The sequence below is a fragment of the Nilaparvata lugens genome, chromosome 3 (assembly GCF_014356525.2).
Source record: "Nilaparvata lugens isolate BPH chromosome 3, ASM1435652v1, whole genome shotgun sequence".
Lineage (NCBI taxonomy): Eukaryota > Metazoa > Arthropoda > Insecta > Hemiptera > Delphacidae > Nilaparvata > Nilaparvata lugens.
This window is the reverse complement of record NC_052506.1, coordinates 57,181,944-57,194,622: the sequence shown is the minus strand read 5'-3', so window position 1 is coordinate 57,194,622 and position 12,679 is coordinate 57,181,944. Positions and strand designations below refer to the sequence as shown.

The 12,679-nt window shown below is 34.4% G+C and overlaps 1 protein-coding gene across 3 annotated transcripts in view; it reads right to left on the bottom strand.

Moving 5' to 3' along the window:
• LOC111044931 (irregular chiasm C-roughest protein) overlaps positions 1-12,679 on the bottom strand; it is a 476,131-nt gene that overhangs the window by 110,088 nt on the left and 353,364 nt on the right. For all 3 annotated transcript variants that reach the window (XM_039424116.1, XM_039424117.1, XM_039424118.1), the window contains exon 3: positions 8,747-8,930. In XM_039424116.1, the coding sequence (XP_039280050.1) occupies positions 8,747-8,930 (184 nt within the window). The remainder of the gene's footprint in view (positions 1-8,746; positions 8,931-12,679) is intronic.

Here is a 12,679-nt window from a genome sequence, read left to right as displayed (position 1 = left end):
GAAACTTCATTCTATATGATTCTTCTATTTTTAAGTTGTATTTAGAAAAACAAAAATGAAATTTTCTGGCCAATATGATGGAAAAATTATATTTCAATTTTTTCCTAATCATCAAAGTTTCCACATCGAAAACCTTCTTTCAAGATTGAGCTACTGGCCTACTTAGAATACCTAATATCATAAGAAAACCTTGCTATCAAGTCATAGATGATATAGTATGCGAAAAGCACTCGTATGCAAAGCACTCCGAATAAAGTGAATGATGGCTGGGGGGGGGGGATGCGCGATGCGCCAGAATGCCAGAATAGGAGGCGGGTGTTTGCCAGTGTTGCCAGCGCGCTTCAACTCTCATGCCTCTGACCAATCTCCTTCAAAGCTTGTTAAGCAAATAAACATGCCGGTTGAAAGTTGCTTCGTTCGTTTTCTCCTGCTCAAACCTTAGAAGCTTTAAAAACTTTTCAAAGTTGCTAAGTTATATCGTATTACTCCGGCAATATCAGCACTACAAAACACGAGAGAAGATATATTAAAAGTTGCCTACTACGAATAGGCTCATTTGAAATAGCAGTTTATCCTCCTCTCCACCCCCACCACACCTACCACAGCGATAATAACTTCAATGATGATGATGATGATAATAATCATAAAAAAGTTCGGTACAACGCTTCAGGGAAATGGACTATGCTTTTTAGTACGTGGAGCAAAGATTATTTCCTTGCCCAGTTATGCTGAAGAATGATTCGCGAATTCGACTTGGGGCTTTTTCTCTCTCTTTATTCCCACAACACAGATAATACAACGGGCCGAGAGTCATTGTCAAAGTGCGAGAATCACTATATAATCATAACAAAAATACTGCCATAATCATTCAAATGAGAATAAAAGTCCGTAAAGTACTGTTTGAAATATAATACTTTCCGTAACAGAACTTCTGTTTATTTTTCTATGATGATGACCAAATACGTTAAGGAATTGTTTATGGCTAAAGATCTTCAATCTTCACTGATCATTCAGAATTCAAATTATCTGCACATCTATTCCCATGCAGTTTTTTCGTGTGCTCCACGTCATGCTGATGGAATGTCTGATTTGGATGATATCATTTGAAATTATACATGTATTCAATTCTAAAATCATTATTCAAATATCACAATTCAACTTATGTTGAATTCTCTGTCCAATGCAAGTGAACTGTATTTCAAGGATGGAGAGAGTGGGAGGTAGTGGAGGGACAGAAAAATTCTCAAAATAAATCAATATTTGTTCATTAATAATAACTTCAAAAATTATGAGGTTATGAATCCATTCAAAAATTGTTCCAATCATTTTAATAACAATCCAACTGGCTCAAAAACAATATTTTCACACGTTTCGACCGCATGTGTCTATTATCGCAGAACAAACATCAATTTGAAAAGTACTTGTTCAAATTTGTAATAGTCAATACTCGAAGAAAACAAATTCTTCATAATAAAAAATATTATTCGACCAGAAATATCACATACGTTGTACAATCAAATGCAAGAAAATATAATTATTTCTGTTGTAACAAATAGCTTTGCACATTATAATATTATTATACATGTTTATAAGCAAAATGTAAACTTCATTCGAATTTTTACCTCTGTAATTGTTACCAAATTATCACATCCATGAGAATGTCATTGAATCAGTTCAAATATGTAGTTTATTATTATTATTTTATTCATCTTTACAGAACTGAATGTTTGTAGGAAGAATCCATAAATGATCGATAAAAATATCCAAATTGTGATAGAATTGCTCAGAAGAGATAAATTAAACCACTACGGTAGTGGTTCTTCCCTAAAGAGCCAGATTTATCTCCTTGTAAATGATTCTGATAATATTCAATCTCTTCTCATTTCTCTCTCATGATAAAAAGTTGCTGAAACCATATCTTGAGTTTCAACCCCGTTATGAACAAGTATAGGTGCTCATGAAGAAACATTTCGCATTATCCACTGCATTCTCATACTAGTATGTTGCTTAGTGCCCTTTTGCTTGTTTTCCAAGTCGATAGACCTCTCCCGCCATTCATTTGTTTCTACGGTTGCCTGACTGCATGCTTGAGCTCACATACAGTCATAAATGTGCTCATGTGTGAGTGAGCAATGTATGCATAGAGGTAGACACTCTCGACGAATCCCACTCAGACAAGTTACTTGTTTGATGCTGTTGTATCGAGAGGGAACGAGAAAGAGAGGCATTACGAAAAAAAACTAGAAAGAGAAGAAGAGTGATTGTCCGTGTGGAAGAAAGTCAGGAAAACATGAACAGAGGAGAATAAAAGTGAAGAAGAGAGAGTGACGCATATCTGTAAAGCTACTTGTTGGATGCAGTTGTGAGATTATAAGAGAAATGGAAAAAGAGAAGAAAGATCGCCGGTCGGAGTGAGAGAGAGTGAGTAATGAGGGAAGAAACATTGAGAGAGAGTGTGTTCATGAAAGGAGAATAAGAGAAAGTGGGAAATATGAGAGAGGGAATACTATGCGAGATAGAGCTGACAGTACGCAGTAATGAGAAAAGTTGCTCTTTTGTAGAGCACAAAGTCGATGGAAAAAAGCCTATTTCCTCCCCGCTAAACCGTTTCCATTTAGACATGTGATCGCGGGGCTTCATTTGCCCACAAATATCCCCCGGTTTCCACACATCCACTGTTCCTATACAACACGGATTTCCACCGGCATTGTTCCACATGTGGAAAAACACAACATAAACTTGTCACGTCTGCGATTAAATTGCATAATGCAGGCACCTCTCAAACAATGTTCTATTCGTGGTTTCATTACGGCCAACGGAATCTATTTCGTTGAAGTAACTCAGCATGCTGAACTGGAAAAGCGTATAATGCAATAATATGAGCACAAACTTCAAAATGAAATCACATATCCACTGGTGGAGAAGTTGGAATATGTATGTATTCACCTGAAATCTAACTCAGTCTCTGCAGCAGTCGTTTCATCGTTTCATTTTGTTTGCGAATAAGTTCAACATTTGCTTAGTTAATAATAATCAACATTCATTAGAATCCCAGAAAGCTGCACGATATTTATGATATTCTGTTTATAATTATCACGAACTTCAACAAGTTATGGAAGTCGGTTCACCGAGTTGAAAAACAAGTTCAAAATAGAGTTCTCTTCACGAGTCTTTCTAGGATAAATATTTTCACTCAAATGGAGAATAAGTTTTCTATTTATCCATTTATTAGTACATCACTTCTTGGAGCGTGGGGAATATTCTATGTAAATGAGATTTATTCAACAAAGATAAAAACACATAATCATAAACTGATTATGAGATTCGAAGCTGATACACTGAAACTGGTAGCTGAAACTGATACACTTCGAAGCCTCTCATAAGTGTATGAAACACTGATTACTACCTTTGAATACACAAATTTATCAACGACCATTAGAGTATGCTACACTATCATAGTAAACTCATATTACAGAATGTAGTTTTTTAGCGTGAGGTGATAACCTATTTAAATAATGGTTTTGCAGTTCTGTTAGAAGCAGGCGAATACTACTCACTTTATAATAATCTTACTTGATTCACATTATTAATGAATATTTATTCTACGGTAGTGAAAATCTGGGAAACATTAATGTTTTTCGTAATTTGAAGATCATCCAGTATGAACCCATTAGTGAGGCTATTCATAATATATATGACACGTTGAACTAACAATCAGATTAGGCCTAATCGGAATGTTAAAGCGAACATCAATTTAATGAGACGTGATTATGTATTGAACAACAAAAATTTAATTAAGTAAGTATACCTACGCCATTCCAAATGATCAATGATCTTGTTCGTTGTGGAATTTATGTTAAACCTATTTTCATTTTAATTGTGTGTCCTTGCTTTTTGCTGAAAACAAAAGTTATTCAAAGATGGATAATATAAGGAAATCGAATTCGCTGATTTGAATTAAAAATTAGTTTAATTACTTTCAGTGGAAACTCATGAGAAAGTAGCAAGTTTGAAATACTTCTCAATGAGATAATACTTGAATACTATAAATACCCTTCCCTATGTAGCTTCAAATAGAGACAGTTTTCAAGTAGCAATTGAAAAACTGATCACATTCAAAATGTTTCCAATTAAATCGAGTTCTAAGAGTTGAAGAGTTGAAATAACGGACTATTGCGATAATTGAGTCATCTTGCCCATTGTTCTCGAATCATAATTGAATAACTTTCCTTGTTGTCGTTCCAAGGTAAACATTGAAGAGCCACCGCACTCAACCGTCACCAAAGAAAGCAGAAGATTTTATATCACCCTTTAATTTCTAAGTAATAAATCATGCATGAGTTTGTTTGTTGCGTCACTGTGATAATATAATCTGAAGCTAGCTGGATCAAATGATATGCGAACAAGAACTCTAAACCCTGACATTAATAAGCGGAGCTGATCTTCAGAATTGGATCCGTAATCTTGATCCTCACTTCATTCCCCCCCATCACTGACTCATATTCTAGATGCTTCCCGCTTTACTTCCATTCACCTCCTCTCACTCTTCACCACTCTACACTTTCCCCTAATTTATTCACTCTCACCCACAACCTTCTGAATAATCACTGCCTGCTTTGAATTCAGTTACATCACTCTAATTGGCTCTTTGGCTATATCAACTTCGCATCATTAGCTTTGCAAAACTTGCTTGACTATTATTTTAAATCATTGGTGGGAGTTTTGAAAGGCAGTAATTAGGGTTTGGGGTGTACGAATATTTTGTCTCCTATCATCTAGATCTAGAACATAGCTGTGAAACTCCATTTCAGAAAAGCTCTGCGCTTGAAAAAGGAAAGTTGATTTACTACGTATACTATAACTGAATATAAGTCAATACGACTTATTGAGAGAATATAATAAGTGAAGGAAATGAATCGTAAATAAAATATCAAAAGAATAAGATGAAAATATTGTCAACGAGCATGATAGATGGAGAATTTATCATAAATCAAGGATTCATATCAACAATAATTGAGATATAGTTAGAGTAATTGTTCCTCATACAATGATTGCAAATCTGGAGATTGAATCATCTTAATTGGACTAGAATTCTGAGAATTCTATAGTATTTATTATGGTCATTCAGTGTGAGCTCCAATAATGAATCCAATGATATTCAACTTATGATGAAAATGGAGAGATAAAACACTTTTAATATCAATTAATATTCTTTTAACAGGGAGATATTGAAATTATTATTTGTCAGTGCTGAAGTGAGATGTTTTGTTGTTATAACTGAAGTAGTGAATGAATTGATTACATAATGGAAGAATTCAGAATGCATCCTTTTTATCTTATTCTGAATGCATCAATCAGCTCTAATTAGTCACTACAACATATATAATAACAAGCTCCTAGTTTGAATTGAAGGGTTTCTGCTCGTTCAGACAACTCAGCTAGCGTTTCACAAGGTATGCCGAAATTGAAAACAGTCGCCGCTTTTTTGAAGAAACGAATCAGTGTAAAGCTCCATCCAATTACTCGCAACGCTTCAATGCTCTGTTTGAATTAAAAGTGAGTGTTTATCAAATACTGCTGACGCCTAGCTCAGAGTATCACGAAAATTTCGCTTGATTGCCGAACTAATTAAAACTCTCTTACACAAATGTGAGCTTTTAATTGACGTGTGCTAAGGAGAGAGAAAATTAAAAATAGATAAAATGAAAATTCAGTTGCCCCCGAAATTGACGTACCGTGAAGAAGTAGGTTGAGTAGAAAAATTCATTTCACAAAATCAGTCGTCATTATGCTTTTTTTGAAGACTCCCCAAGCGGAGTTGTGGAGGTTTTCGACATGTAATTAGATCGCTACTCAAACAACCCCATGTTGGTTATGCCTTGAATAAACCTGTTATTAATCAATTACATTGAGGGGGCGTTCCATTTCTTAGAGCCTACGTGCCAAGGGATTCACGACATTTAACTGCACGAAACCCAGTCACGTATCACGCAACCTTGCAAAAATCCCGTGAGAAATGACGTGGAATTTCAAAAATATCCATAACTGCCCTGTTAGGGCTAAAGTCTATTTGCATAATCACCTCGTTTTGTGACATAATTATCGCTGTCGCTCACCGCTCCCATTACTTGTTTACTGATAAGAAACAGCTGTCTGCCTAATAATTAACTGCGAAAAATGATGTAATTTTTAAATTATTACTTGCGCGATAACCTTATTTGAAAAGTCTACGGAGAAGTTCAATTACTCATTTATTCAAAGTACCTCTCAGTACTTTTCATACTTGGATTACCGTGTTTACGATTAAAACATTGTAGCCTACTGATATAATTCGTGACATTGATTAAATGGCATTAAAATGTCATTAAATGGTATTTAAATGGTATTAAATGGCATTCCCTGTAACTGTAACTGATATAAAATTCATGTTTATTTTCCTGATAACGTGTGAAACACACACAGGGAGTGGGCAAAAATTATTATTTTTCAATGAAAGTGAGATTGAAAAATGATTATTTGGAGATGGTAGAGTTCCTTGCAATAATGCTTGACCAACTGATGCTATTGTCGAATAAAAAGATTAATCAGAGTACAGATTGACATGAACATTGTCAGATGAACTTTTAGGAACAATTTATGCTTTTTTAGTGTTCATGAAGTTCAGTTATTTATGGAGTTTGTTCTTCCAATTTAATAGGAACTTTATATTTGCAATGGAACTTTTATTTGGATTGTTTTTTCAAGTGAGAAGACTGGTATCTTTAAATTGATGTTCGAAATAGAGTATGCTTTTTATATGAACTGCAAACTTGACACTGTGACTACTTCCCACTCTTTTTTTCGAAATACGATTTTCTTGCACATAAAGAACATAATTATAGAGCTTAAGAACTTAATAAGAACTTATTAAGAGCTTAAGTATTGTTATAATATGATTGAGTTATGCTGAAAGTAGCGAGGTTTTCCATTAGCAGACGGTTTCAAAAACTTTTATTCATTCCAATCATCCTCTCTTTATTATTCTTGACAACACATTAAGATACCTTAGAAAAAATCCGTGTACACTTTATATGCTTCATGTTTGTTATGAGAAGATTATTTAATAAATATAATTTTGGTGATATTACCTCTACGCATTATATCAAAATGGTGAGAAGTATAGAGAATCTTGTAGTAATAGCTTACATCCTCCATAACATTAACAAATTACGCGACGATTAATGGACAGGACTGAGAATGATGAGAGGGAAGGGGTTTTTAGTAGCGGGAGAAGGTGGATTACATGGGATGGTTCCGGCAAGCCTGAGCTTTGTAATGTTTGTGGAAAGCCTTGAGGAGTAGGGAAGGGGTGACTCATTAATACTAATGAGAATTAGGCATTCGCCGAGAGTGTTAGGCTGTGAGTCTGGTCATGCATTAAAGATGGCCGGACTGGTGCGGAAGAAGGGAAAGATGATATAGAGAACATGGAAATCAGGAGTGAAGATTGATTGAAGGAGAAACGTAGATAAATGAAAAAAATCAATATTATCAAGAGGATAGTAGAAAAGAAAGTTAGAACAAAGAGCATGAAATACAAAACAGGAGGAGAAAAATGAAGAGGAAGAGAAGGTGGAACGCTAAGTTTTACGTTCTGCAGGTGGAAAAGGAAAAAGTTCTACGGATGAAAATATCTCAAAAATAAAAGTAAAACATGAGATACCACGTGGGAGAGGAGAAGGGGATGATTTTAGCAGAACAAATTTGAAAGTGATGTGATAAGGTCAGAAGGTCGTGAGGTTTGTCAGAATAAATAGATTGAAGCAAGTGAAGAAGGCGAAGGAGAGATAAAAGAATAAAGGAGGATAGTGGAAAAGGGACAGTTAAAGTGGATAAATAAAATGAGTGAGGAGTTGATGAGTGGATAATATAAAAGAATAAAATGAAGCAGACAAGAGAGGAAATAAGAAATTAATAAGGAAGAGAATATGGATGAATAAAGGAAGATTCAGAGAATTTCAAGGAAGATGTAATGACAGTGAAGAATAGCATAGCATGTTGGATATAGTATGGGATACTTAGTGGGCTGAAGTGCACACTAGAGATTGATAGGAGGCCTTTGAGACATAATCCTGTAGAAGTGTAGAGCGTAGAGCATGGAAGAGCTTGGGTTTCTAGATACCTCATATTAATCAAGCGGTGTCTCTGGTCTTTGGTCTAGTTAGTGCTTGTAATTGTGGGGTACCTAGTAAGTGAGTAGACATGAAAGAGAACACCATTACTACTAGATGGGTTTCAAATAGCACAGTCATGATATTTTATTTAAAAAAAAATCCTCAATCGCAGATCATTTTCAAATTATATGATTACTGTTCTTGGGATACAAGTATCATTCTGAGAGAGTAGTAGTTTCTTCAATCAGAACAGGTATCAAGAGGTCCATCAATTATGACAACTTCCCACCAATTAAATAAGGGTATTAAATAATATATAAATAATAATAATAATAATAATTAAATAATCTATTTATTCAGAGTGAGAGCGTTTTGGCTGTACACAAAATTCACTCTCCCAGGATGAAAATACTTCATTTTCCAAGTACAGCCAGTGCTGAAGCCTTTACGGTCAAGCGTTCTACCTCTTATTCATTACTATCAACATTAATAGTTTTTCAAATTTGAACAACTATCTATAAAAAACAGAAGAAACCAAACAGTAAGACAATAGACATTACATGGTTCCAATTTGATCCTAATCTTATACTCACCCCGGACAACAAGGCGAATAGGCGTCGAAGTTAGGGCGTCCTGAGTGGTGAAATCGGACGCGGTGACCTGACACTCCCATTCTCCATCGTCGAATTCGAGCGTCGCGGCGCGCACCCACAGCGAACAGTCGCCGTCCGACTCTGAGCCCGCCCACTCGTACTTCTTCAGGTAAATGCCCACCGGCTGCAATCAACCACAACAACGTTCACATTATTCAACAAAATAAACGGATAATAATAATTGTTCTATTATTTGAGTAATCGAAATAAACGGATCGTTACTATGTTTATTTATTTATTTGTTGGATAGAGCAAGCAATAAAATAGTCAGAAAAGAAAAACATGCTATTAATAATATTATAAACATGCTATTGCCCAAAACTTCATCTATTAAAAAATAGTTAATAGTTTCAAATATTAAAAGAGAGATTACATGATTGCTTCATAACCTCGAATAAATAGAATTTCAGTATTCAAAATTATACACAATAAATTCATAACTGAATTTGTACTATATACAAATCACGTATAATATCAATGGTAATATTAGGCATAATAATATATACTCGATTGAATAATATTTTAAAAATGATATAGCTCAAAATTATTTTAGGGAAAATTCCTTTAGTGAAATATTACAGAACAGATAGACAGAACAAAGAAATGAGGATGGGCTAAGAGTGGACAAGAGGTCTAATGTGAGAGAATGATTATATGAGAGAAAATATATGTTTCGAGTGGAAAACTCTTCGAAACGTTCTTTGAGGTGTAATAATAAGAAAGAAGAAGTAATAATAAGTAGCAGGAGATATGAAGGTACTCATTTATTTAATTTTTGTATAATTTATCAGTATCCTCTAAATGTAGAGATTATTGAAAGAGTTTGGGATATCGATGTACGGGTTTCGCCATTAATTTTCTTTGAAAATTCTGTATCGAAATCATGTATCACATAACCACGTTCTCATTTGAGAAAAATTAAGTTACCTTCAAAATTATGTTGGACCCATATGACGGATCCAAGATGGCAGACAAAAAATTTGAAGCAACAGAAAGTAGTTTCTTCCAATTGGAATAGGATCCCAATGGAACCCACTGTCTTACAGGTATCATACTTGTAGAAGAAATATTTTGCTGATTCCATGAAAATTCTCAGCAACTCTGCATAATTGACCGAACGTGGTGAGGTCTATGTTTTAACTCGGATTTTCTTTACAAGTTGCTGATTTCAGAGATCAATACAAAACGCTCATGTATTTCCTATCCCGTACATGTATAAGCCGATTCTTCACTTTATCAAATTATTGACCGAACGCAGTGAGGTCTATGTTTTAACTGGGATTTTCTTTTGTCTGTATGTATGGAACGCATTTACGGCCAAACGCTTTGACAGAATTTGATGAGATTCGGCAGGAATATTCATTTTTTTACTGCGCGTCGATGTATACACAAGGATTTTTGAACTTTTGAATTTTAAGGATAATATGAATGGAAGAAATAGTATGAAGATAGGATTAATTAGACTACAGAGTTATCCATAATCAATCAGCTGACAAATGGATTATTCATTACATGCATCACACAGATCACTTGTCTGCGGAACTGTGTATTATTATTTTGGGGAACAGGTGACACAAGATACTTGTAGATGACAAAAGTGCGTGAGGTCTACTGCTCACAGAGCTACTAGTAGATAATGATAATGATGATGATCATTTTTCAAACTGTATGAGCTCAATTCTCCTCTCCGATATATATTTCAAGCAGACACTGTGAAAACTGAAAAAACATTTCAATCATTAGTACATTTTTCGTGGAAAGTTTTTTATGAAACAGCAGATAAACAATTGCAGTCATGTCACTGAATTGACAATTCCTACCACAATTGAAAAATCGTGTCCGCAGAAACTTTCTCAATAGGAAGTTGTGCTGTTTTCAAATAACATCGCCCCGAATGGAATTTTCTATATGCATTGCAGCAAGGGCGAAAACAAGCCCTCAAAAGCTCTAACGAATCAATGAGAGCAGAGCGTCAACAATGCAATCTGGTGACATTCCACAATTCACAATAAATATTCGGCTCTAGTCTTTTGCGGTCTCTGATAAACTAACCAATATTTTCGAGCTACTGTCGGGCTTTTATATAAAGCTGCTTTATTCATTCAATATTGCGGTTATGTGGAAAAAGTTTAATGAGAAAGAAGCATCTCATTCAAAAAGCTGGAGATGAGCTGTTGTTAATCACATGGGTAAATGTCATTCCAGAAACTCAAATTCACAAGATCAAAAGATTTAGTTAATTTAGTGAGATATCAATTGTCCTTGATCGATTTTTCTCGTTTCGATTCATCAATATGAAACAGAAGTTTCTAATTCAAAGAGCAAGGGACTTTCACGTAGAACTTTCAAAAATGGTGCTCTTCCACAGATTTTTTATTTTTTTGATCAATCTGAATTGAAAAACAGAATATTTCTATCATTTAGTGATAAATTAAAAACAATCGGTTGACAGTGATTGGCATCAAATCAATGCCAGCAGCATCAACATAATCTTCAAACAAGTGAAGAAAACTTGCAAGCAAAGATGTCCTAGAGTATGAGGGATGATCTCAAATTCCCAATAAATTATAAAACTAGATTAATTTCAAATCCACTAGGATCAATATGATAGAAATATCACACTTGTACTCCATACTCACTGGATTTAAACAAATTATATTTGAATTGTTATACCATTATGATCAGAATAATTAATCTTATTTCGGAAAAACACATAAATATGTGGTTGAAGAGACGTTTATATGGTCTCATCCACTAATATAATATCTATGGAGAAATTGTGGTTCAGGGCTTTCCTCGTGCAAATTGTTCAATTATCACAACTCAGTAGTCCGGAACAAAACACTCATGTAGTATAGCAACCAATAAACTTGTGAATCCAATTTAATTCCAGGTACAACGTCGTTGAGCAATGGTATTGCACTTTTTGCCATTTTAATCAACTGCTTTGCATTATTATTTGAGTAAGAAACATGTGAGAGATTAATTATAGTTAAAGCTCTGTTTGAAGCAAGAAGCAGCATAATAGCTTGTGAACAACTTCTTGATATGCGACCCTGCTGGGTAGCGTTGATTAAATTCCATGTTGGAATACCTTGGCTGAGAATCAGTGGAATTTCCATAATCGTTACCTCCAGCATTATTTGATCTTTGAGAGTTGAGATTAAGATGATGGGGAGTGCAGTGTGCAATCAGGGTGTCAACGATTATATGAATTAAAAATTATTGTAGAACTATTTTTGGTGATGTATTAATTTACATGTCACTTATCTAAAGTTTCCAGGGAAATAATTTGAAATCAAATCGAATCAAATCATATTCATTTGCCAAAAGTTTCATTACGAATAGACAGAGGCTTCACTTCCAATGGATGCTCGATGTTGGATAATATATTAGTCTAGTTAATTATTAATTGTTGGTTTTCTAGCATAAAAATGAATTCTCAGCTCAACTCCATAATAATCAACCATCGATACATTTTCAATTCTTTCTCATTTATGCCCTTACAGATTATTACAGATTATTAGCCCTGTTTATCGAATTACAATAATTCAACATATATATTATACACATTCATCTGATTTCTAGTTTTAATTATATCCAAAATTGTCAATGTTTTCAAATTAACATGAAATTATTTGATGACGTGCTTTCAGTTACCTTATGACGACAGTTTGATATCTTGTGAGACCGGACACCCCAAAAAAGAATTTCAACAATCTTCAGAAGAATATGATAGGAGTTTGAATTATATTCTCATGCTAAGAATTATTTTGCAAGCAAATATGTACTGCACAAGCACGACAATATTCGCGATAGATAATGGTGTTGAATCGTCGAATTCAAGACAAACAGAAGCTGAAAGCCGATTTC